The sequence below is a fragment of the Patiria miniata genome, unplaced genomic scaffold, assembly GCF_015706575.1.
Source record: "Patiria miniata isolate m_02_andy unplaced genomic scaffold, ASM1570657v1 HiC_scaffold_5, whole genome shotgun sequence".
Lineage (NCBI taxonomy): Eukaryota > Metazoa > Echinodermata > Asteroidea > Valvatida > Asterinidae > Patiria > Patiria miniata.
In genome coordinates this window covers 36,301,279-36,329,235 of record NW_024037072.1, presented here as the reverse complement: position 1 = coordinate 36,329,235, position 27,957 = coordinate 36,301,279, and the positions used below count along the sequence as shown (strand labels likewise).

Below are 27,957 nucleotides of genomic sequence, written 5' to 3'. Positions count from 1 at the left end.
CCATTAAGTTACAAACGTTAATTAATGTCAATTAATATTTTGACAAAACTAATTAACTCTGGTGTGTAGTAACTCTTAAAAGTGATAGATTATGTGTCAGTAATCACAAATTAGGAAAAATATCAAAATCGCAAAATATCGATTTTTCGATGTGAAGCCCGGTTCATACTTCATGCAAAAGCAATGCGAAGCGAAGTTGACGTCATGAAACATTCGCTGCGAAATTCGTCCGAGTTGAATGTGTTCAACTTTTGCGAATTCGCAACGCGAACACTTGCCATGTCGTCACAAATTCGCGTTCGCTTTCGCTTTCGCGCCAAGTATGAACCGTGCTTTAGTGTCACTTCGTGGTGACGGTGACCAATTGACAGGCGCATAATTGTATGTGTTTTTTTTCGGAAACAGATTTACGAAAAATTAAAGGAACTGGATGGAAACACTATTCGCTTTTAATCTATATATATAAGAGAGAGTTTACTCGGCCTCCGAGACGATGTTTGCTCATGAAAGGATCCGAGACAGCGGGCTCCCGCGGCGCCAAAATCGCTCCACGTCGGGAAAATGCGGAGGGTGTCTTCCGCCGGGTCGGACACTTCGGGTCGTCCTGATTTTCCCGTACGGACCGGCGATCCGTTTAGTCGATTTTTCGTGACTGCGTTTTGCGCAGGAATTTGCCATCGTGTGCGCTTTCACGTTGACTGCCTGGCCGCCCCCTGTGCTGGCTTTTTCTGCGTGTCTAGACTGTGCGAGGTCAGCGAGGTCAACGTAGGGGTCGCGTTTACGTGTTCTACTCGGCTGTTTTGCAAAAGAGTTCACCAAACGTTTAGTATGTGGTGACCTTGGTAAAATATTTTTGTCCATGGTGCGTGGCCACCAAGTGTCCCTATTCTTTCATATGCTTCGCTTGCCGCCCCTGTGCCGAGTGCAACGAATACTCAGAAGGACTACACATTAGTATGCCTAGCGCGGTCTGACCAATCGAAAGTCTACACTGCGTGGTACTTCCGGCTATGCGTAAAAACCGTCACTGGCAACGCGTACTGCAGCCTGCTCCACACCCTGGAAACGAGGTTGAGTCTACGGTGCTCGCTATTTGAAGCGCAAGCATGTGACGTCGCGTGATAGAGTGCTGTTGCTTCCATAATGTGTTTACAGCTCCATACTTCCACACCAAGGCTGAGCGTTGTGAGTTCGCTGCCCGCCACGTATAATTCAGTGTCGTGTTATAATTTCGGGGCCTGTTTGGGGTCAACGAAGGATCGATGCATTCACAAAAAAAATTGACGACGAAAAGTGTCCGAGCGCCGGTGGAAGACACCCACATTTTTCCACGGACGTGGAGCCGTTTTGGTGTACGTGTCGAGGGAGACCGCGGTCTCGGATCCCTTCAGGAGCAAACATTTCTCGGAGGCCGAGTAAAACTTGCTCTTATATAGATGGTTGAACCAACTTCAATAAAAGTTAAATCGACTTTTTCCTCGCAGACGGTCTCGCAAATTGTAAGAAGTTCAAGTTTACGTTTGTTGAAGAGTCCAATACTGAAACTTATTATGACCTTCGTCCATGATTCAGACCGTTTGTAATTTATGGTAACACTCAACATTTTCATTTCAAATGACACCTACCTTTACGTTTTATTGCATTATGATTTATTGTCGAAACTGTACAATCAGCATTCGCCTGTGTACTACGGTAACCTTTTCACTGCGTTTTCCAAATGCGACTTGCCTCACAAAATGCCAATTTAACAGACCAACGGGAACATTTACAGACAGTTGCCATGGTACATAATTATCATGTGCGTAAATCGACGGGGGACAGGGGGAAACCCCCCCCCCCTCCCCCCATTTTAAAGCGGGGGACATTGTTTGGTTCCCCCCCCCTCACTTTTCTTCCCCGAATAAAAATTGTAGCCTACAACAATGATTCTATTGCTCAGAATACATGTAGCTGATTCAATACGGGCGATTCCCAATAGTGCGCCTCCAATAGTTTGCAACGCGTTGGCCAATCACAATGCGCGAAATCAGTCGACCTTTTCCAAACGCGCATTGGGTCGACAGATTTTGCGCATTGTGATTGGCCAACGCGTTGCAAACTCTTGGAGGCGCACTATTGGGAATCGCCGTATTACTCCAAACTCAAAACTTTAAAAGTAATCTTTTGCTAAAATTGGTTTTAGTGGTCAAAATTGCCTCAGATCACAGCACAGAAATTGCTTTTCTATAACTGCATGTCTCCTTAACTATATCCCCATTTACATTTAACTCCCCAAATTTTCATCCCCACACTACGCCCTACCCGATCTATGATCGGGTAAATCAGCTTGTTGCTAATAAAACAGTTTAGTTGATGTCACATAGTGAAGCAGTCTCAGTAATTAACTTTGAATCCCTTTAAAAGGTGTAGCCCCACTGATCTGTAAAAACGTGGATAGCTCATCGACCATTGCGCGCTGTACATGCATGTGCAGCTACGCGCTGGTTCCAAATCTCTCCATTCGGATATGCTACGGGAACCAGTACGAACTCCTCCCATCGTACATTGATAATAAAAATGTGTATAGTCAAACATTAATTTTTAACTATTTAAAATATGACTGCATTTCCCGACTTAAAAAAAAACTTTTTCATTCATATTCATTAAAATTTAACATTCAATTTCGTCCGAGAAAAAAATCCATACGCTTTTAACAAACCCAATTTAGTCATTTACCATTCAATTTCAAAATGTGGTCACCCTCTTTAAAATAAGTCACAGGGTCGCAAATATTCGTCATTACAGATCTTATTCAGTAAAGTGTTAACAAATGGCAGCATTCAGGGATCGAACTCGTCTTATAATCATTTAGACGAATTTGATTTCTGAATAACAAGTCTTGGCATAGACGAGACGAAATCAAATACCCAAGTATAGGAAAACGTGTGCTCATTGTTTGCATTTGCTTGAAACGAATTTGAAATTGTCTGACAAAAGATGAAATAAACATGTGAAGTGGACTAAATCGATGTTCTGGACGAATTTGAATAAAAGAAACGGTGAATTCGAATGATAAACGTTTTAAAATAGCCGGGAAAGCCTAACAAAAAAAAGATGAAGAATTTAAGATGTTAAATTATAATAGATTTCTTTGCACGTTTATTGTTATGGGAGTTGTAATATGGTGGCCTGTGACTGCCCTTCTAACAGCTAATGGGTTATCCAGAGTTAGGTAGGTAGGCGGGGACATCAAGGAACTTCTGAGACCTCCTGATCGCGTTCCTAGACCCATTTTCGTAAAACTGAATGGTTCTTAAGTCGAGTCTGGTGTGGAGTGCTGAATGGTAACACATTAGCTACCGAAGAAAACTCACGTGCTAGTGCAACGATGTTTCATTGGCTCGACTGAATGCCACACCGCCCTGTGGGCGTGGGAGGTATTACGTCATGGTCAGCTGAACTGAGGCTAAAACCTCTTTTCATTAGCACGTGCTTTTTCGTCGGTTTCTATGTGTTACAATCCAGCACTCCTGACTTAAGAATCATTCAGTTTTAAGTAAATACGTCTGGGAACTAGACTAAGGCAATGTAAAAAATTCTCCCGACGACGGGCAGAGCATACTGTTCGAAACGTTGAGTCCCTCCTGTTCTTTTCAGAACCACACATACTCACAATAGAAATTTATTCACATGGTGTCACTGCAAACTTATCTTGTCTTAGTATTTTTCCACCATGCAAACCTTCAAATCTTAAAATATCCCCTATTAATGTTTGGTCTCTCACATCATGTACGGTTTGATTGATAATTTCCAAAAAAGCCTTTACAAAAAGCTAGTCTTCGAATTCTACCTATATATTTCCAATATTTAAGTATAACGCATCAGTCACGTAGCTTAATTCAAACGTGAATAAAACGGTGCCGTGCTTGCGATTGGCATTTGTGCTTCATCAAGTTTGACCTTACATTACGTTGACAACAACATCCAAATCAATAGGCCTTGGAGATTGGCACGAAGCGATATAATAGAACGAGCCTCTCTTTTATGAATCCCAAGTGTACAATTAACAACTGATATGAAGAAGCTTCATAGAGCCCATTCATCGAATCAAACGGCATTTGGCTTCAAAATCACCACTACAGGTCGCTATTTCCAGCTTTTTAGAATAAATCTTCAGTGTTTATCTCGGAATCCCTCTTAAAATGTAGGCCGGTCCATGACGTCTGCTCAAGTAACAGGTTGCGCAAAGTACATTGTATACGTTCTTTTAAAGGGGAATACAGAGGTGACGTGGATGTTCATGGCATAATTTTATGGTTTATCTGTTGTCCCAACGTTGTCCTGACAACAGCGTTGTAATCAGCTGGCCTCGGCAATTGACACGACGCGATGTAGTTAATCAAACGAGTCACTCTTTTGAGATAGCACTCCCAAGCGTACAATAGTTACTGAAGAAGCTTCCTTTGTATCTAAAGGCTTCGAGGGAGCTTGGTAGTCAGCGGCATCCTGCAAAACTGTGTTCACACTTCCTTTGCGATATTTTGACATTTGTGAAAACTGAAACAGCGCAAGCTATAAACTACAGACAATTTAATTTTTCATATTTCAAATAACTGCATAAGTGTACAATAAATTGCTCAATGTTATGCTATCTAGTCGAATAAAAATATGATTAACTTTATTTATTGGTCGACAGTGGTGATAGTTATGGTGATTCCAGATACTTCTTATGGTACACACCTTATGTAGATTGTTACACAAATGAATACTGACGGTAGCAGCGATATAAACACACAATTACTTGTATATTCAAGAAATCGTGATTAGACGAAAGTACTTCACGGGCCCTTTAAAAAGCGATTGCGTGGTTTTCATTGTGCACAAATTAAAGTACTGTGCAAAGCAAGCTTCAAATCACAAGTGCATATTCATGATGTGTCGACCGTGACTTTAAATATAAAAATAAAAACACTTCAGTTTTTCCAATGTGGTCTTTTGCGCTAGCTCTGCTTCTTTATGGTGTATCATTCAGGCGAACCAAGCTCCATGTGGTTTGTCAACCACAAATGATTATTTATTGTTTCACCTGGCCTGATGTAGTCCTCCGTTGGTCTTCCGGACAGCCTCTTATCTCTGCGGTACCACCACCAAAGGTTGTTATGCTACATACTATATCTGCACGAACCCCGACTTTGTTTCTACAGCCAAGCGCCTCTTGAGCGCTCCACGATATTGCTTGCTCTTAAATCCATAAATGATCGGGTTCATGCACGAGTTACAGAACGCAAGCAGTACGCTGGCGTGATAATACCAGGCAGAGAAGTCCAGGTTCCAGCCGCACATGTAGGCGAAGAACATGAACTGGTTTGGGGCCCAGCAGACGGCGAAAGTCACCACGACCGTGAGCAGCATCTTGACGACTTTCTTGCGCGCGGTGAGGAGATCCCTTGACAGCTGGTTATCCGTACCATTCGACGACGTTGATTGGCGCATATTCATGGCGCTTTTATGCAAATTACGCATGATCCGCCAATAGGAGAAGCCCATCAGTCTCAGCGGGAAGATGTAAATGACCGAGAAGTTGGCCACGCCCACAAAGGTTCGCCAGGACGTGCTCTGCCACTGGATGATGCATCGGCCGCTGTCGCTGTAAAATATGTAGAAGAAATAACTATTCATGAGCACGGCCATGGCTCATATGCAAATGATCATGCCGATGGCTTTCCGGGGGGTGAAGAGCGCCTCGTAGCGGAAGGGGTGGCACGATGCTTGAGTACCTCTCTAAGGTGACGCAGTCAGAGTGAGCACCGAGGCGATGAAGCTGGTCCAGAGGGGGAACTTGGACAGCAGTAGACGGCACAGCAGGTCGCCTGCAACACCTGGTGGCACGGAAATTGCGAATCCTATGGGGGATAAAAAGAAAAGCAAGTTATAATTCTGATATTAATCTTCAGAATATTATTAATCGAATCGCAAAAATAACCAAAGAGGTTAATAAAGTTAGCTCATATAGGACAAAATTCCTGACTAGGTTTCAGGGAGAAGTGGTCAGTCTCCACATTTTGTGTACCCCTCCCCCACAACCGTACCTCAGCAAATTGGTCTGGCCACGCCCGTGAATCGGTGATTCCTACGCCGCTTGGTGGCACCAAAGTCACCGGCATTCGTTTTACATGTCACCGAAGAGGGCGCTACAAAACGTAGGGATAGCAAGAAGTGATGAATGATAAACCAAGAAGCCCGTTCGGCCAAGAGTAGTCGCCTTAATAAAATACAGGTAAGGTGAACGTGTTGCAGTAAGGTGCTTTCATTTTGGTGCTAGGCCTGTCGCGATCCTTCAGCCGTGCGTGTTATTTCCCCCGAGCCTCTCTTTCTCCGGGGTCCGCTCATAAGTCCGACGCCTCATAGGTCCGACGCCTCATAAGTCCGACAAAATGGCATCCCCTAACCAAATAAAGGCCCATAAGTCCGACGCCTCATAGGTCCGACGCCTCATAAGTCCGACGCCTCATAGATCTGACGCCTCATAGGTCCGACGCCTCGTAAGTCCGACAATTAAACGCCGCCTCGTTTTTCTGTTGTCGGACCTATGAGGCGTCGGACTTATGAGGCGTCGGACCTATGAGGCGGAATAAATAAATTTTATGCCTCATAAGTCCGACGCCTCATAAGTCCGAAATTTCGGACTTATGAGGCGTCGGAGTACGGTCGGACCTATGAGGCGTCGGACTTATGATACGGCCCCCTTTCTCCCACGAAAACAAATTGCTTACAGCAGGTGCAGATCCTCCAGGACCGAGTCCGCTTGTGAAGAGGGTATTTGTACAATGTTCTGTAATACAATCATGTACAGTGTTAATTATCGTCTGATTTGTGTGTAGTAAAATGCTTCCCCTTTTGAGTTATTCTCGGTTTTTATTGCACTTCCGTAACACCGGAAGTGAAGGTCAAGCGGTTTTGTGTCCGGGGACAAGAATTGTTTCTCACAGCATAGTCTACAACCTCACTGAAAAACTAACACGATACTATATTTAGTTCAAAAGATATAGCGCAAACTATTTCGTCAAAATTTTCCCTTAAATCACTTGTAATTTGATACCTGATGACGTCATGATGACGTAACAAACTCTATAGTATCTTCGTAACGTGGTACAAATTCACACTAGGTTTTATGATCATACCGTAAAATGTATGGAAGAAATTTTGCTTTGTTTTGATTTCAAGCTAAAGTCTTCATTTTGAATTCACCTAACTTTAACCTTCCGGTTGACCCCGAAGAAGGGGTCAAGTGAGTTCACGTACACGAAAAGAAATATTTATCAATTCATGGTCTATCTTATTACAGAATATAAACATCACTGATTATTTTGTTCAAGAGTTATGGGTGAAGGTAATTTGACCCTTTTCAGCTAAAATCGCTTGTAATTTGACACCCGATGACGTCATCATGACGTCAGAGTAATATGCACCACTTCGGATGAGGGTCGATATATAGTGAAAGTTACAAGTTCATACCGTATACCGTTTAGGGAGAAAACCCGCGGAGAAGTATTGTCCGGAAAAAAAACAAAGATTGACCAGAACAATAACAGAGAGTGGTCGGGTTGTGCCCGACCACTCAATCAGAACAAAAAGAAAGGCTTTTTTGCAAATTTTGCGAAAAAGCCACAAAAAAAAGGAAAAAAAAAACTTTAACGAAAACAAGAGCTGTTCCCAATTGAAATTGGGAACAGCTAAATATGGTTGGTGACCAACTGGTGCTCGAACCCAAACCCCGAGATTGATGATGTGATAGTGCCACTCTACCGACTGGGCTATTGGCTCGCAGTTATCAAGCCGGGAATTTATAATATATATATAACCCCCGGTTGCAAAGGGTGGTGACGTCAAAAGTCACGTGTCGTCGTCAGTCGCCCATCCCCATTCTGAAGAAAAAAACATGAATGTTGTTGGGGACAACCTGGGGCTCGAACCCCCAACCCCGAGATTGATGATCGGAGCGCGCAACTCTACCGACTGGGCAACTGGCTCGCACTTATCAAGCAGGGAATTTATGATATAATATAAACCTCTGGTTGCAAAGGGTGGTGACGTCAAAAGTCACGTGTCGTCGTCAGTCACCCTCCCCACCCTTTCCGCTCTGACCAAAATGTTTTTTGTTGACAACCTGGGCATCGAACCCCCAATAGTCCATGGGCTATGGGGGTCCCAGTGCAACCCCCCCCCCCCAGAACCCACCGCCTCTGATATGTTTTATCCTTGGCATGTCCCCAATAGGAAAAAAGATGTTAACAGTAAAAATTTAGGGATGCTCTTTCTCAGGAGGCCAATTATTGGAATTCCCTCTGATTGAGCTCAGAAGGCATTTTCTTAGCACTAGGTTTGGCAGGGGACGAAACAAAATGCCATAACCTGAGCAGACCTCGACCGATCTTAATCAAACTCAGCACATTTTTTCTTTATGAAAAGGTCTTTCAAAAATATCTTTGGTTGCCATGGAAACCAACTATAGAGGGCGCTACGGTCACACGAAATATATATACATGTTTATTTAGAAAAAAAATTCCGAAAAGTTGCTCATCATTAACATTTCAGCTTACTTTTCGTCTTGAAAGCAACCAAATCATAAAACAGAAGTTAAGTTATGATTGTCCAATTTCTGATGAGCTAATTTGAGAGTTAGGTCTTGGCAAATTGAAAATGATATACAGTTTAAATAAGTTAAACAACGTCCTGCTGAATCCAGGTTCTGGTATTCTTAGCCTTTGGGTTGGTAGGTGTCAGGTCCATCTTCCAGATACATGGCCATACCTTTACCAATCTTGGTTAAGCTTGACATGGTATATGTTCATATATTTATCTTTCTAAAAATGCCTTGAATCATCATGGAAACTGTCTACAGAGCCGGACTCTATACCCAGATAAATATAATAATATATATACATTTTTCAATAAGTAGAGATTTTGAGGGTTTTTAGTCTAAGTGGCAGTTAAATAAAAGGAAAATAAAAATACAAACATGGATGTGATCCATTCTAGCCTGTTGGATCCATACTTTTAAACACAAATGGGGTAAAATATTGAAATTACTTAATTGATGGAAGATTTTGTCATCGGAAAACTATGCTTATGTCACTAATCTAAGCATAGATGGGAATATTCTTAGCTCAGCGATGGACGTACGGGAGGTACATTAGTCAACAGAAACACATGCAACTATCAAATAATTATTTTCCCACTGAAGTTGAGCAACTGTTTACATTTTCACTGCTTCGGATGGAGGCTGCCCCAAGAGTAGATAAGTTTTATATCAGCGTGGTTCACCTGTATGTGGTTCATTTTGTATTTAACCCTGAAAGAATCAGTTTAAGATTAAACAAAGAGACGAGACTTTTTTCTTTCTTTTTTAGTTTGTGAGGGTCTTACAAGAACCAGGGAAGGTTGGAGATCAACTTTATGATAGTCTTGGCAGCTGAGTACACGTAGAAGTAGAAGTGGGGAGGTCACTATAAGGTCACTATAGGTTTGCGTTGGAACATCTTCTCGGTGGATGGTGGGGGGCCTTGCAAAAGGGACGGTATGGGCCAAGTCAAGGATATCCACACCTTGCAGTTATTATAAAGTCTGCATTTGACAAAGTGGTGCTGCCCTTGTGAGTTTAGAAGATGTGATTGGACTTGTCTTGACAAAGGGAGTTGATGGCTGCACCGATCTTGTCTGTAGATTTTGGGATTGGCTGGGCTGTGTTTCCGGAGGGCTCGGTGGATCTGCAGGTGGACCTCGTCAGCGATGGACTTGTAAAGATGACAGAGACTGAGCTTTGTGCACTGGATGATCTCTTTGACTGCGATGATTGGAGGAATGGGGCAAAATTAACCTAATCCCACGACCGTTATCTCTTTAGGAGACAAGAATCTGTGACTTTGCTGTCTTGGCTGGAGCCCCCCCCCCCCCCGGCAGTGACCGAAAAGTTAACAAATAAGGCAATTTGTCACTTGTGAGAGCCCTTCAGCTCCCCCCCCCCACCAAGACAGCCTCAACCCCCCAACCCCCCCCCCCCACCCCAGCTAAACTCTGGATCAGCCCTTGTTAATATTTACATGTGTAATGTTGACTAATGTACCGTACCACCCTCCCATATGTCTATTGCTGAGCTAAGAATATTCCCATCTCTGCTTAGATTAGCGACATCAGCATAGCTTTGCGATGACAAAAATCTTCCATCAATTATTAAAGGTACCTTTAGACCGCGATATACGAAGTTAGTGTCGCGGGGGCTTGCAGGCATAGCTGTTAGACTGACTGCACATAGTGGTACTACTGGCATTGATGCGCTATATCTTGAATTTACTCCGCAACCACTGGGTTTCAAGACCTGTCCTTTTGCCAGCTTGTTGGCCTTATCACCAGCTTCCGAACAAGGTATAGTTTGTGCAGAACTTCCCAGGTTAAGATACCTTTAGACAGCGAATTACGAAGTTCGAGTCGCGGGCGCTTGCAGGCATTGCTGTTAGACTGACTGCACATAGTGGTACTACTGGCATTGATGCGCTATATCTTAAATTTACTCCGCAACCACTGGGTTTCAAGACCTGTCTTTTTGCCAGCTTGTTGGCCTCATCACAAGCTTCTGAACAAGGTATAGTTTGTGCAGAACTTCCAAGGTTAAGATACCTTTAGACCGCGATATACGAAGTTCGTGTCGCGGGCGCTTGCAGGCATTGCTGTTAGACTGACTGCACATAGTGGTACTACTGGCATTGATGCGTTATATCTTAATTTTCTCCACAACCACTAGGTTTCAAGACATGTCCTTTTGCCAGCTTGTTGGCCTCATCACAAGCTTCCGAACAAGGTATAGTTTGTGCAGAACTTCCCAGGTTAAGATACCTTTAGACCGCGATATACGAAGTTCGTGTCGCGGGCGCTTGCAGGAATTGCTGTTAGACTGACTGCACATAGTGGTACTACTGGCATTGATGCGCTATATCTTAAATTTTCTCCGCAACCACTGGGTTTCAAGACCTGTCCTTTTGTCAGCTTATTGGCCTTATCACAAGCTTCTGAACAAGGTCTAGTTTGTGCAGAACTTCCCAGGTTAAGGTACCTTTAGACAGCGATATACGAAGTTCATGTCGCGGGCACTCGCAGGCATTGCTGTTAGACTGACTGCACATAAGGGTACTACTGGCATTGATGCGCTATATCTTGAATTTTCTCCGCAACCACTAGGTTTCAAAAACCTGTCCTTTTGCCAGCTTGTTGGCCTTATCACAAAGCTTCCGTACAAGGCATAGTTTGTGCAGAACTTTTACGGTTAAGATACCTTTAGACCGCGATATACGAAGTTCGTGTCGCGGGCGCTTGCAGGCATTGCTGTTAGACTGACTGCACATAGGGGTACTACTGGCATTGATGCGCTATATCTTGTATTTTCTCTGCAATAACTAAGTTTCAATACCTGTCCTTTTGCCAGCTTGTTGGCCTGATCACAAGCTTCCGAACAAGGTATAGTTTGTGCAGAACTTCCCAGGTTAAGGTACCTTTAGACCGCGATATACGAAGTTCGTGTCGCGGGCGCTTGCAGGCATTGCTGTTAGACTGACTGCACATAGTGGTACTACTGGCATTGATGCGCTATATCTTGAATTTTCTCAGCAACCACTCAGTTTCAAGACCTGTCCTTTTGCCAGCTTGTTGACCTTATCACAAGCTTCCGAACAAGGTATAGTTTGTGCAGAACTTCCCAGGATAAGGTACCTTTAGACAGCGATATACGAAGTTCATGTCGCGGGCACTCTCAGGCATTGCTGTTATACTGACTGCACATAGGGGTTCTACTGGCATTGATGCGCTATATCTTAAATTTTCTCCGCAACCACCTGGTATCAAACTTGTCCTTTTGCCAGCTTGTTGGCCTCATCACAAGCTTTCGAACAAGGTATAGTTTGTGCAGAACTTCTCAGGTTAAGGTACCTTTATACCGCGATAGACAAAGTTCGTGTCGCGGGCGCTTGCAGGCATTGCTGTAAGACTGACTGCACATAGGGGAACTACTGGCATTGATGCGCTATATCTTAAATTTTCTCCGCAATCACTGGGTTTCAAAACCTGTCCTTTTGCCAGCTTGTTGACCTTATCACAAGCTTCTGAACAAGGTATAGTTTGTGCAGAACTTCAAAAGTTAAGGTACCTTTAGACCGCGATACACGAAGTTCGTGTCGCGGGCGCTTGCAGGCATTGCTGTTATACTGACTGCACATAGGGGTACTACTGCCATTGATGCGCTATATCTTAAATTTTCTCAGCAACCCTGAGTTTCAAGACCTGTTCTTTTGTCAGCATGTTGGCCTTATCACAAGCTTCCGAACAAGGTATAGTTTGTGCAGAACTTCCCAGGTTAAGGTACCTTTAGACCGCGATAGACGAAGTTCGTGTCGCGGGCGCTTGCAGGCATTGCTGTAAGACTGACTGCACATAGGGGTACTACGCGCATTGATGCGCTATATCTTAAATTTTCTCCGCAACCACTAGGTTTTAAGACCTGTCCTTTTGCCAGCTTATTGGCCTCATCACAAGCTTCCGAACAAGGTATAGTTTGTGCAGAACTTCCCAGGTTAAGGTACCTTTAGACCGCGATATACGAAGTTCGTGTCGCGGGCGCTTGCAGGCATTGCTGTTAGACTGACTGCACATAGGGGTACTACTGGCATTGATGCGCTATATCTTGTATTTTCTCCGCAACCACTGGGTTTCAAGATCTGTCCTTTTGCCAGCTTGTTGGCCTCATCACAAGCTTCTGAACAAGTATATAGTTTGTGCAGAACTTCTCAAGTTAAGGTACCTTTAGACCGCGATACACGAGTTCGTGTCGCGGGCGCTTGCAGGCATTGCTGTTATACTGACTGCACATCGGGGTACTACTGGCATTGATGCGCTATATCTTAAATTATCTCAGCAAATACTGGGTTTCAAGACCTGTCCTTTTGCCAGCTTGTTGGCCTGATCACAAGCTTCCAAACTAGGTATAGTTTGTGCAGAACTTCCCAGGTTAAGTTACCGTTATGCCGCGATATACGAAGTTCGTGTCGCGGGCGCTTGCAGGCATGGCTGTTAGACTGACTGCACATAGGGTACTACGCGCATTGATGCGCTATATCTTAAATTTTCTCCGCAACCACTGGGTTTCAAGACCTGTCCTTTTGCCAGCTTGTTGGCCTTATCACAAGCTTCCGAACAAGGTATAGTTTGTGCAGAACTTCCCAGGTTAAGGTACCTTTAGACCGCGATATACGAAGTTCGTGTCGCGGGTGCTTGCAGGCATTGCTGTAAGACTGACTGCACATAGGGGTACTACTGGCATTGATGCGCTATATTTTAAATTTTCTCCGCAACCACTTGGTTTCAAGACCTGTCCTTTTGCCAGCTTGTTGGCCTTATCACAAACTTCCGAACAAGGTATAGTTTGTGCAGAACTTCTCAGGCTAAGGTACCTTTAGACCGCGATACACGAAGTTCGTGTCGCTGGCGCTTGTAGGCATTGCTGTTAGACTGACTGCACATAGGGGTACTACTGGCATTGATGCGCTATATCTTAAATTTTCTCAGCAACCACTGAGTTTCAAGACCTGTCCTTTTGTCAGCTTGTTGGCCTTATCACAAGCTTCCGAACAAGGTATAGTTTGTGCAGAATTCCCAGGTTAAGGTACCTTTAGACCGCGATATACGAAGTTCGTGTCGCGGGCGCTTGCAGGCATTGCTGTAAGACTGACTGCACATAGGGGTACTACTGGCATTGATGCGCTATATCTTAAATTTTCTCAGCAACCACTGGATTTCAAAACCTGTCCTTTTGCCAGCTTGTTGGCCTCATTACAAGCTTCCGAAAAAGGTATAGTTGGTTCAGAACTTCTCAGGTTAAGGTACCTTTAGACCGCGATAGACGAAGTTCGTGTCGCGGGCGCTTGCAGGCATTGCTGTTATACTGACTGCACATCGGGGTACTACTGGCATTGATGCGCTATATCTTAAATTATCTCAGCAAATACTGGGTTTCAAGACCTGTCCTTTTGCCAGCTTGTTGGCCTGATCACAAGCTTCCAAACTAGGTATAGTTTGTGCAGAACTTCCCAGGTTAAGTTACCGTTATGCCGCGATATACGAAGTTCGTGTCGCGGGCGCTTGCAGGCATGGCTGTTAGACTGACTGCACATAGGGGTACTACCCGCATTGATGCGCTATATCTTAAATTTTCTCTCGCAACCACTGGGTTTCAAGACCTGTCCTTTTGCCAGCTTGTTGGCCTTATCACAAGCTTCCGAACAAGGTATAGTTTGTGCAGAACTTCCCAGGTTAAGGTACCTTTAGACCGCGATATACGAAGTTCGTGTCGCGGGTGCTTGCAGGCATTGCTGTAAGACTGACTGCACATAGGGTACTACTGGCATTGATGCGCTATATTTTAAATTTTCTCCGCAACCACTTGGTTTCAAGACCTGTCCTTTTGCCAGCTTGTTGGCCTTATCACAAACTTCCGAACAAGGTATAGTTTGTGCAGAACTTCTCAGGCTAAGGTACCTTTAGACCGCGATACACGAAGTTCGTGTCGCTGGCGCTTGCAGACATTGCTGTTAGACTGACTGCACATAGGGGTACTACTGGCATTGATGCGCTATATCTTAAATTTTCTCAGCAACCACTGAGTTTCAAGACCTGTCCTTTTGTCAGCTTGTTGGCCTTATCACAAACTTCCGAACAAGGTATAGTTTGTGCAGAAATTCCCAGGTTAAGGTACCTTTAGACCGCGATATACGAAGTTCGTGTCGCGGGCGCTTGCAGGCATTGCTGTAAGACTGACTGCACATAGGGGTACTACTGGCATTGATGCGCTATATTTTAAATTTTCTCCGCAACCACTTGGTTTCAAGACCTGTCCTTTTGCCAGCTTGTTGGCCTTATCACAAACTTCCGAACAAGGTATAGTTTGTGCAGAACTTCTCAGGCTAAGGTACCTTTAGACCGCGATACACGAAGTTCGTGTCGCTGGCGCTTGCAGACATTGCTGTTAGACTGACTGCACATAGGGGTACTACTGGCATTGATGCGCTATATCTTAAATTTTCTCAGCAACCACTGGATTTCAAACCTGTCCTTTTGCCAGCTTGTTGGCCTCATTACAAGCTTCCGAAAAAGGTATAGTTGGTTCAGAACTTCTCAGGTTAAGGTACCTTTAGACCGCGATAGACGAAGTTCGTGTCGCGGGCGCTTGCAGGCATTGCTGTTATACTGACTGCACATCGGGTACTACTGGCATTGATGCGCTATATCTTAAATTATCTCAGCAAATACTGGGTTTCAAGACCTGTCCTTTTGCCAGCTTGTTGGCCCCATCACAAGCTTCTGAACTAGGTATAGTTTGTGCAGAACTTCCCAGGTTAAGTTACCGTTATGCCGCGATATACGAAGTTCGTGTCGCGGGCGCTTGCAGGCATGGCTGTTAGACTGACTGCACATAGGGGTACTACGCGCATTGATGCGCTATATCTTAAATTTTCTCCGCAACCACTGGGTTTCAAGACCTGTCCTTTTGCCAGCTTGTTGGCCTTATCACAAGCTTCCGAACAAGGTATAGTTTGTGCAGAACTTCCCAGGTTAAGGTACCTTTAGACCGCGATATACGAAGTTCGTGTCGCGGGTGCTTGCAGGCATTGCTGTAAGACTGACTGCACATAGGGGTACTACTGGCATTGATGCGCTATATTTTAAATTTTCTCCGCAACCACTTGGTTTCAAGACCTGTCCTTTTGCCAGCTTGTTGGCCTTATCACAAACTTCCGAACAAGGTATAGTTTGTGCAGAACTTCTCAGGCTAAGGTACCTTTAGACCGCGATACACGAAGTTCGTGTCGCTGGCGCTTGCAGACATGCATGCTGTTAGACTGACTGCACATAGGGGTACTACTGGCATTGATGCGCTATATCTTAAATTTTCTCAGCAACCACTGAGTTTCAAGACCTGTCCTTTTGTCAGCTTGTTGGCCTTATCACAAACTTCCGAACAAGGTATAGTTTGTGCAGAAATTCCCAGGTTAAGGTACCTTTAGACCGCGATATACGAAGTTCGTGTCGCGGGCGCTTGCAGGCATTGCTGTAAGACTGACTGCACATAGGGGTACTACTGGCATTGATGCGCTATATCTTAAATTTTCTCAGCAACCACTGGATTTCAAGACCTGTCCTTTTGCCAGCTTGTTGGCCTCATTACAAGCTTCCGAAAAAGGTATAGTTGGTTCAGAACTTCTCAGGTTAAGGTACCTTTAGACCGCGATAGACGAAGTTCGTGTCGCGGGCGCTTGCAGGCATTGCTGTAAGACTGACTGCACATAGTGGTACTACTGGCATTGATGCGCTATATCTTAAATTTTCTCCGCAACCATGGGTTTCAAGATCTGTCCTTTTGCCAGCTTGTTGGCCTCATCACAAGCTTCCGAACAAGGTATAGTTTGTGTAGAACTTCCCAGTTAAGGTACCTTTAGACCGCGATATACGAAGTTCGTGTCGCGGGCGCTTGCAGGCATTGCTGTTAGACTGACTGCACATAGGGGTACTACTGGCATTGATGCGCTATATCTTGTATTTTCTCCGCAACCACTGGGTTTCAAGACCTGTCCTTTTGCCAGCTTGTTGGCCCCATCACAAGCTTCTGAACAAGGTATAGTTTGTGCAGAACTTCTTAAGTTAAGGTACCTTTAGACCGCGATACACGAAGTTCGTGTTGCGGGCGCTTGCAGGCATTGCTGTTAGACTGACTGCACATAGGGGTACTACTGGCATTGATGCGCTATATCTTAAATTTTCTCCGGAACACCTAACTTTCAAGACCTGTCCTTTTGCCAGCTTGTTGGCCTCATCATCAGCTTCCAAACAAGGTATAGTTTGTGCAGAACTTCCAGGTTAAGGTACCTTTAGACCGCGATATACGAAGTTCGTGTCGATGGCGCTTGCAGGTATTGCTGTTAGACTGACTGCACATAGGGGTACTACTGGGATTGATGCGCTATATCTTAAATTTTCTCAACAACCACTGAGTTTCAAGACCTGTCCTTTTGCCAGCTTGTTGGCCTGATCACAAGCTTCCGAACAAGGTATAGTTTGTGCAGAACTTCCCAGGTTAAGGTACCTTAAGACCGCGATATACGAAGTTCGTGTCGCGGTCGCTTGCAGGCAATGCTGTAAGACTGACTGCACATAGGGGTACTACTGGCATTGATGCGCTATATCTTAATTTTCTCCGCAACCACTGGGTTTCAAGACCTGTCCTTTTGCCAACTTGTTGGCCTCATCACAAGCTTCCGAACAAGGTATAGTTTGTGCAGAACTTCCCAGGTTAAGGTACCTTTAGACCGCGATAGACGAAGTTCGTGTCGCGGGCGCTTGCAGGCATTGCTGTTAGACTGACTGCACATAGGGGTACTACTGGCATTGATGCGCTATATCTTAAATTTTCTCAGCAACCACTGAGTTTCAAGACCTGTCCTTTTGTCAGCTTGTTGGCCTTATCACAAGCTTCCGAACAAGGTATAGTTTGTGCAGAACTTCCCAGGATAAGGTACCTTTAGACCGCGATATACGAAGTTCGTGTCGCGGGCGCTTGCAGGCATTGCTGTAAGACTGACTGCACATAGGGGTACTACTGGCATTGATGCGCTATATCTTAAATTTTCTCAGCAACCACTGGATTTCAAGACCTGTCCTTTTGCCAGCTTGTTGGCCTCATCATCAGCTTCCGAAAAAGGTATAGTTGGTTCAGAACTTCTCAGGTTAAGGTACCTTTAGACCGCGATAGACGAAGTTCGTGTCGCGGGCGCTTGCAGGCATTGCTGTAAGACTGACTGCACATAGGGGTACTACTGGCATTGATGCGCTATATCTTAAATTTTCTCCGCAACCATTGGGTTTCAAGATCTGTCCTTTTGCCAGCTTGTTGGCCTCATCACAAGCTTCCGAACAAGGTATAGTTTGTGTAGAACTTCCCAGGTTAAGGTACCTTTAGACCGCGATATACGAAGTTCGTGTCGCGGGCGCTTGCAGGCATTGCTGTTAGACTGACTGCACATAGGGGTACTACTGGCATTGATGCGCTATATCTTGTATTTTCTCCGCAACCACTGGGTTTCAAGACCTGTCCTTTTGCCAGCTTGTTGGCCCCATCACAAGCTTCTGAACAAGGTATAGTTTGTGCAGAACTTCTAAGTTAAGGTACCTTTAGACCGCGATACACGAAGTTCGTGTTGCGGGCGCTTGCAGGCATTGCTGTTAGACTGACTGCACATAGGGGTACTACTGGCATTGATGCGCTATATCTTAAATTTTCTCCGGAACACCTAACTTTCAAGACCTGTCCTTTTGCCAGCTTGTTGGCCTCATCACAGCTTCCAACAAGGTATAGTTTGTGCAGAACTTCCAGGTTAAGGTACCTTTAGACCGCGATATACGAAGTTCGTGTCGATGGCGCTTGCAGGTATTGCTGTTAGACTGACTGCACATAGGGGTACTACTGGGATTGATGCGCTATATCTTAAATTTTCTCAACAACCACTGAGTTTCAAGACCTGTCCTTTTGCCAGCTTGTTGGCCTGATCACAAGCTTCCGAACAAGGTATAGTTTGTGCAGAACTTCCCAGGTTAAGGTACCTTAGACCGCGATATACGAAGTTCGTGTCGCGGTCGCTTGCAGGCAATGCTGTAAGACTGACTGCACATAGGGGTACTACTGGCATTGATGCGCTATATCTTAAATTTTCTCCGCAACCACTGGGTTTCAAGACCTGTCCTTTTGCCAACTTGTTGGCCTCATCACAAGCTTCCGAACAAGGTATAGTTTGTGCAGAACTTCCAGGTTAAGGTACCTTTAGACCGCGATAGACGAAGTTCGTGTCGCGGGCGCTTGCAGGCATTGCTGTTAGACTGACTGCACATAGGGGTACTACTGGCATTGATGCGCTATATCTTAAATTTTCTCAGCAACCACTGAGTTTCAAGACCTGTCCTTTTGTCAGCTTGTTGGCCTTATCACAAGCTTCCGAACAAGGTATAGTTTGTGCAGAACTTCCCAGGTAAGGTACCTTTAGACCGCGATATACGAAGTTCGTGTCGCGGGCGCTTGCAGGCATTGCTGTAAGACTGACTGCACATAGGGGTACTACTGGCATTGATGCGCTATATCTTAATTTTCTCAGCAACCACTGGATTTCAAGACCTGTCCTTTTGCCAGCTTGTTGGCCTCATTACAAGCTTCCGAAAAGGTATAGTTGGTTCAGAACTTCTCAGGTTAAGGTACCTTTAGACCGCGATAGACGAAGTTCGTGTCGCGGGCGCTTGCAGGCATTGCTGTAAGACTGACTGCACATAGGGGTACTACTGGCATTGATGCGCTATATCTTAAATTTTCTCCGCAACCATTGGGTTTCAAGATCTGTCCTTTTGCCAGCTTGTTGGCCTCATCACAAGCTTCCGAACAAGGTATAGTTTGTGTAGAACTTCCCAGGTTAAGGTACCTTTAGACCGCGATATACGAAGTTCGTGTCGCGGGCGCTTGCAGGCATTGCTGTTAGACTGACTGCACATAGGGGTACTACTGGCATTGATGCGCTATATCTTGTATTTTCTCCGCAACCACTGGGTTTCAAGACCTGTCCTTTTTGCCAGCTTGTTGGCCCATCACAAGCTTCTGAACAAGGTATAGTTTGTGCAGAACTTCTTAAGTTAAGGTACCTTTAGACCGCGATACACGAAGTTCGTGTTGCGGGCGCTTGCAGGCATTGCTGTTAGACTGACTGCACATAGGGGTACTACTGGCATTGATGCGCTATATCTTAAATTTTCTCCGGAACCCTAACTTTCAGACCTGTCCTTTTGCCAGCTTGTTGGCCTCATCACAGCTTCCAACAAGGTATAGTTTGTGCAGAACTTCCCAGGTTAAGGTACCTTTAGACCGCGATATACGAAGTTCGTGTCGCGGGATGGCGCTTGCAGGTATTGCTGTTAGACTGACTGCACATAGGGGTACTACTGGCATTGATGCGCTATATCTTAAATTTTCTCACAACCACTGAGTTTCAAGACCTGTCCTTTTGCCAGCTTGTTGGCCTGATCACAAGCTTCCGAACAAGGTATAGTTTGTGCAGAACTTCCCAGGTTAAGGTACCTTAAGACCGCGATATACGAAGTTCGTGTCGCGGTCGCTTGCAGGCAATGCTGTAAGACTGACTGCACATAGGGGTACTACTGGCATTGATGCGCTATATCTTAAATTTTCTCAGCAACCACTGGATTTCAAGACCTGTCCTTTTGCCAACTTGTTGGCCTCATCACAAGCTTCCGAACAAGGTATAGTTTGTGCAGAACTTCCCAGGTTAAGGTACCTTTAGACCGCGATAGACGAAGTTCGTGTCGCGGGCGCTTGCAGGCATTGCTGTTAGACTGACTGCACATAGGGGTACTACTGGCATTGATGCGCTATATCTTAAATTTTCTCAGCAACCACTGAGTTTCAAGACCTGTCCTTTTGTCAGCTTGTTGGCCTTATCACAAGCTTCCGAACAAGGTATAATTTGTGCAGAACTTCCCAGGTTAAGGTACCTTTAGACAGCGATATACGAAGTTCGTGTCGCGGGCGCTGCAGGCATTGCTGTTAGACTGACTGCACATAAGGGTACTACTGGCATTGATGCGCTATATCTTAAATTTTCTCCGCAACCACTGGGTTTCAAGACCTGTCCTTTTGCCAGCTTGTTGGCCCCATCACAAGCTTCCGAACAAGGTATAGTTTGTGCAGAACTTCTTAAGTTAAGGTACCTTTAGACCGCGATACACGAAGTTCGTGTCGCGGGCGCTTGCAGGCATTGCTGTTAGACTGACTGCACATAGGGGTACTACTGGCATTGATGCGCTATATCTTAAATTTTCTCCGGAACCCCTAAGTTTCAAGACCTGTCCTTTTGCCAGCTTGTTGGCCTTATCACAGCTTCCGAACAAGGTATAGTTTGTGCAGAACTTCCCAGGTTAAGGTACCTTTAGACCGCGATATACGAAGTTCGTGTCGATGGCGCTTGCAGGTATTGCTGTTAGACTGACTGCACATAGGGGTACTACTGGATTGATGCGCTATATCTTAAATTTTCTCAACAACCACTGAGTTTCAAGACCTGTCCTTTTGCCAACTTGTTGGCCTGATCACAAGCTTCCGAACAAGGTATAGTTTGTGCAGAACTTCCCAGGTTAAGGTACCTTAAGACCGCGATATACGAAGTTCGTGTCGCGGTCGCTTGCAGGCATGCTGTAAGACTGACTGCACATAGGGGTACTACTGGCATTGATGCGCTATATCTTAAATTTTCTCAGCAACCACTGGATTCAAGACCTGTCCTTTTGCCAGCTTGTTGGCCTCATCACAAGCTTCCGAAAAAGGTATAGTTGGTGCAGAACTTCTCAGGTTAAGGTACCTTTAGACCGCGATAGACGAAGTTCGTGTCGCGGGCGCTTGCAGGCATTGCTGTAAGACTGACTGCACATAGGGGTACTACTGGCATTGATGCGCTATATCTTAAATTTTCTCCGCAACCACTGGGTTTCAAGACCTGTCCTTTTGCCACTTGTTGGCCTCATCACAAGCTTCCGAACAAGGTATAGTTTGTGCAGAACTTCCCAGGTTAAGGTACCTTTAGACCGCGATATACGAAGTTCGTGTCGCGGCGCTTGCAGGCATTGCTGTTAGACTGACTGCACATAGGGGTACTACTGGCATTGATGCGCTATATCTTAAATTTTCTCAGCAACCACTGAGTTTCAAGACCTGTCCTTTTGTCAGCTTGTTGGCCTTATCACAAGCTTCCGAACAAGGTATAGTTTGTGCAGAACTTCCCAGGTAAGGTACCTTTAGACCGCGATATACGAAGTTCGTGTCGCGGGCGCTTGCAGGCATTGCTGTTAGACTGACTGCACATAGGGGTACTACTGGCATTGATGCGCTATATCTTAAATTTTCTCAGCAACCACTGAGTTTCAAGACCTGTCCTTTTGCCAGCTTGTTGGCCTTATCACAAGCTTCCGAACAAGGTATAGTTTGTGCAAAACTTCCCAGGTTAAGGTACCTTTAGACAGCGATATACGAAGTTCGTGTCGCGGGCGCTTGCAGGCATTGCTGTTAGACTGACTGCACATAAGGGTACTACTGGCATTGATGCGCTATATCTTAAATTTTCTCCGCAACCACTGGGTTTCAAGACCTGTCCTTTTGCCAGCTTGTTGGCCCATCACAAGCTTCCGAACAAGGTATAGTTTGTGCAGAACTTCTTAAGTTAAGGTACCTTTAGACCGCGATACACGAAGTTCGTGTCGCGGGCGCTTGCAGGCATTGCTGTTAGACTGACTGCACATAGGGGTACTACTGGCATTGATGCGCTATATCTTAAATTTTCTCCGCAACCCCTAAGTTTCAAGACCTGTCCTTTTGCCAGCTTGTTGGCCTTATCACAGCTTCCGAACAAGGTATAGTTTGTGCAGAACTTCCCAGGTTAAGGTACCTTTAGACCGCGATATACGAAGTTCGTGTCGCGGGCGCTTGCAGGTATTGCTGTTAGACTGACTGCACATAGGGGTACTACTGGGATTGATGCGCTATATCTTAATTTTTCTCAACAACCACTGAGTTTCAAGACCTGTCCTTTTGCCAGCTTGTTGGCCTGATCACAAGCTTCCGAACAAGGTATAGTTTGTGCAGAACTTCCCAGGTTAAGGTACCTTTAGACCGCGATATACGAAGTTCGTGTCGCGGGCGCTTGCAGGCAATGCTGTAAGACTGACTGCACATAGGGTACTACTGGCATTGATGCGCTATATCTTAAATTTTCTCAGCAACCACTGGATTTCAAGACCTGTCCTTTTGCCAGCTTGTTGGCCTCATCACAAGCTTCCGAAAAGGTATAGTTGGTGCAGAACTTCTCAGGTTAAGGTACCTTTAGACCGCGATAGACGAAGTTCGTGTCGCGGGCGCTTGCAGGCATTGCTGTAAGACTGACTGCACATAGGGGTACTACTGGCATTGATGCGCTATATCTTAAATTTTCTCCGCAACCACTGGGTTTCAAGACCTGTCCTTTTGCCAGCTTGTTGGCCTCATCACAAGCTTCCGAACAAGGTATAGTTTGTGCAGAACTTCCCAGGTTAAGGTACCTTTAGACCGCGATATACGAAGTTCGTGTCGCGGGCGCTTGCAGGCATTGCTGTTAGACTGACTGCACATAGGGGTACTACTGGCATTGATGCGCTATATCTTAAATTTTCTCAGCAACCACTGAGTTTCAAGACCTGTCCTTTTGTCAGCTTGTTGGCCTCATCACAAGCTTCCGAACAAGGTATAGTTTGTGCAGAACTTCCCAGGTTAAGGTACCTTTAGACCGCGATATACGAAGTTCGTGTCGCGGGCGCTTGCAGGCATTGCTGTAAGACTGACTGCACATAGGGTACTACTGGCATTGATGCGCTATATCTTAATTTTCTCAGCAACCACTGGTTTTCAAGACCTGTCCTTTTGCCAGCTTGTTGGCCTCATCACAAGCTTCCGAAAAAGGTATAGTTTGTGCAGAACTTCCCAGGTTAAGGTACCTTTAGACCGCGATATACGAAGTTCGTGTCGCGGGCGCTTGCAGCATTGCTGTTAGACTGACTGCACATAGGGTACTACTGGCATTGATGCGCTATATCTTGTATTTTCTCCGCAACCACTGGTTTTCAAGACCTGTCCTTTTGCCAGCTTGTTGGCCCATCACAAGCTTCCGAACAAGGTATAGTTTGTGCAGAACTTCTTAAGTTAAGGTACCTTTAGACCGCGATATACGAAGTTCGTGTCGCGGGCGCTTGCAGGCATTGCTGTTAGACTGACTGCACATAGGGGTACTACTGGCATTGATGCGCTATATCTTAAATTTTCTCCGCAACACCTGGGTTTCAAGACCTGTCCTTTTGCCAGCTTGTTGGCCTCATCACAAGCTTCCGAACAAGGTATAGTTTGTGCAGAACTTCCCAGGTTAAGGTACCTTTAGACCGCGATATACGAAGTTCGTGTCGCGGGCGCTTGCAGGTATTGCTGTTAGACTGACTGCACATAGGGGTACTACTGGCATTGATGCGCTATATCTTAAATTTTCTCAACAACCACTGGGTTTCAAGACCTGTCCTTTTGCCAGCTTGTTGGCCTCATCACAAGCTTCCGAAAAAGGTATGTTGTGCAGAACTTCTCAGGTTAAGGTACCTTTAGACCGCGATAGACGAAGTTCGTGTCGCGGGCGCTTGCAGGCATTGCTGTAAGACTGACTGCACATAGGGGTACTACTGGCATTGATGCGCTATATCTTAAATTTTCTCCGCAACCACTGGGTTTCAAGACCTGTCCTTTTGCCAGCTTGTTGGCCTCATCACAAGCTTCCGAACAAGGTATAGTTTGTGCAGAACTTCCCAGGTTAAGGTACCTTTAGACCGCGATATACGAAGTTCGTGTCGCGGGCGCTTGCAGGCATTGCTGTTAGACTGACTGCACATAGGGGTACTACTGGCATTGATGCGCTATATCTTAAATTTTCTCAGCAACCACTGAGTTTCAAGACCTGTCCTTTTGCCAGCTTGTTGGCCTTATCACAAGCTTCCGAACAAGGTATAGTTTGTGCAGAACTTCCAGGTTAAGGTACCTTTAGACCGCGATATACGAAGTTCGTGTCGCGGGCGCTTGCAGGCATTGCTGTTAGACTGACTGCACATAAGGGTACTACTGGCATTGATGCGCTATATCTTAAATTTTCTCCGCAACCACTGGGTTTCAAGACCTGTCCTTTTGCCAGCTTGTTGGCCTCATCACAAGCTTCCGAACAAGGTATAGTTTGTGCAGAACTTCTTAAGTTAAGGTACCTTTAGACCGCGATATACGAAGTTCGTGTCGCGGGCGCTTGCAGGCATTGCTGTTAGACTGACTGCACATAGGGGTACTACTGGCATTGATGCGCTATATCTTAAATTTTCTCCGAACCCTAAGTTTCAAGACCTGTCCTTTTGCCAGCTTGTTGGCCTTATCACAAGCTTCCGAACAAGGTATAGTTTGTGCAGAACTTCCCAGGTTAAGGTACCTTTAGACCGCGATATACGAAGTTCGTGTCGCGGGCGCTTGCAGGTATTGCTGTTAGACTGACTGCACATAGGGGTACTACTGGCATTGATGCGCTATATCTTAAATTTTCTCAACAACCACTGAGTTTCAAGACCTGTCCTTTTGCCAGCTTGTTGGCCTCATCACAAGCTTCCGAACAAGGTATAGTTTGTGCAGAACTTCCCAGGTTAAGGTACCTTTAGACCGCGATATACGAAGTTCGTGTCGCGGGCGCTTGCAGGCATTGCTGTAAGACTGACTGCACATAGGGGTACTACTGGCATTGATGCGCTATATCTTAAATTTTCTCAGCAACCACTGATTTCAAGACCTGTCCTTTTGCCAGCTTGTTGGCCTTATCACAAGCTTCCGAAAAGGTATAGTTTGTGCAGAACTTCTCAGGTTAAGGTACCTTTAGACCGCGATAGACGAAGTTCGTGTCGCGGGCGCTTGCAGGCATTGCTGTAAGACTGACTGCACATAGGGGTACTACTGGCATTGATGCGCTATATCTTAATTTTCTCCGCAACCACTGGTTTTCAAGACCTGTCCTTTTGCCACTTGTTGGCCTCATCACAAGCTTCCGAACAAGGTATAGTTTGTGCAGAACTTCCCAGGTTAAGGTACCTTTAGACCGCGATATACGAAGTTCGTGTCGCGGGCGCTTGCAGGCATTGCTGTTAGACTGACTGCACATAGGGGTACTACTGGCATTGATGCGCTATATCTTAAATTTTCTCCGCAACCACTAAGTTTCAAGACCTGTCCTTTTGCCAGCTTGTTGGCCTTATCATCAGCTTCCGAACAAGGTATAGTTTGTGCAGAACTTCCCAGGTTAAGGTACCTTTAGACCGCGATATACGAAGTTCGTGTCGATGGCGCTTGCAGGCATTGCTGTTAGACTGACTGCACATAGGGTACTACTGGATTGATGCGCTATATCTTAATTTTCTCAACAACCACTGAGTTTCAAGACCTGTCCTTTTGCCACTTGTTGGCCTCATCACAAGCTTCCGAACAAGGTATAGTTTGTGCAGAACTTCCAGGTTAAGGTACCTTAAGACCGCGATATACGAAGTTCGTGTCGCGGGCGCTTGCAGGCATTGCTGTAAGACTGACTGCACATAGGGGTACTACTGGCATTGATGCGCTATATCTTAATTTTCTCAGCAACCACTGGATTTCAAGACCTGTCCTTTTGCCAGCTTGTTGGCCTTATCACAAGCTTCCGAACAAGGTATAGTTTGTGCAGAACTTCTCAGGTTAAGGTACCTTTAGACCGCGATAGACGAAGTTCGTGTCGCGGGCGCTTGCAGGCATTGCTGTAAGACTGACTGCACATAGGGGTACTACTGGCATTGATGCGCTATATCTTAAATTTTCTCCGCAACCACTGGGTTTCAAGACCTGTCCTTTTGCCAGCTTGTTGGCCTCATCACAAGCTTCCGAACAAGGTATAGTTTGTGCAGAACTTCCCAGGTTAAGGTACCTTTAGACCGCGATATACGAAGTTCGTGTCGCGGGCGTTTGCAGGCATTGCTGTTAGACTGACTGCACATAGGGGTACTACTGGCATTGATGCGCTATATCTTAAATTTTCTCAGCAACCACTGAGTTTCAAGACCTGTCCTTTTGCCAGCTTGTTGGCCTTATCACAAGCTTCCGAACAAGGTATAGTTTGTGCAAACTTCCCAGGTTAAGGTACCTTTAGACCGATATACGAAGTTCGTGTCGCGGGCGCTTGCAGGCATTGCTGTTAGACTGACTGCACATAAGGGTACTACTGGCATTGATGCGCTATATCTTAAATTTTCTCCGCAACCACTGGGTTTCAAAACCTGTCCTTTTGCCAGCTTGTTGGCCTTATCACAAGCTTCCGAACAAGGTATAGTTTGTGCAGAACTTCCCAGGTTAAGATACCTTTAGACCGCGATATACGAAGTTCGTGTCGCGGGCGCTTGCAGGCATTGCTGTTAGACTGACTGCACATAGGGGTACTACTGGCATTGATGCGCTATATCTTGAATTTTCTCTGCAATTACTGGGTTTCAAACCTGTCCTTTTGCCAGCTTGTTGGCCTCATCACAAGCTTCCGAACAAGGTATAGTTTGTGCAGAACTTCTCAGGTTAAGGTACCTTTAGACGGCGATAGACGAAGTTCGTGTCGCGGGCGCTTGCAGGCATTGCTGTAAGACTGACTGCACATAGGGGTACTACTGGCATTGATGCGCTATATCTTAAATTTTCTCCGCAACCACTGGGTTTCAAGACCTGTCCTTTTGCCAGCTTGTTGGCCTTATCACAAGCTTCCGAACAAGGTATAGTTTGTGCAGAACTTCCCAGGTTAAGTTACCTTTAGCCGCGATATACGAAGTTCGTGTCGCGGGCGCTTGCAGGCATTGCTGTAAGACTGACTGCACATAGGGGTACTACTGGCATTGATGCGCTATATCTTAAATTTTCTCCGCAACCACTTGGTTTCAAGACCTGTCCTTTTGCCAGCTTGTTGGCCTTATCACAAGCTTCCGAACAAGGTATAGTTTGTGCAGAACTTCTCAGGTTAAGGTACCTTTAGACCGCGATATACGAAGTTCGTGTCGCGGGCGCTTGCAGGCATTGCTGTTAGACTGACTGCACATAGGGGTACTACTGGCATTGATGCGCTATATCTTAAATTTTCTCAGCAACCACTGAGTTTCAAGACCTGTCCTTTTGCCAGCTTGTTGGCCTCATCACAAGCTTCCGAACAAGGTATAGTTTGTGCAGAACTTCCCAGGTTAAGG

General features: G+C 45.4%; 1 protein-coding gene across 1 annotated transcript; it reads right to left on the bottom strand.

The window, feature by feature from the left end:
• Positions 1–5,148: 5,148 nt before the first annotated feature.
• LOC119741415 (galanin receptor 2b-like) lies at positions 5,149–5,670 on the bottom strand. The gene has a single exon (XM_038217159.1). It carries the CDS (start codon positions 5,668–5,670, stop codon positions 5,149–5,151), a length of 522 nt encoding a protein of 173 aa, XP_038073087.1.
• Between the last annotated feature and the right edge of the window lie 22,287 nt (positions 5,671–27,957).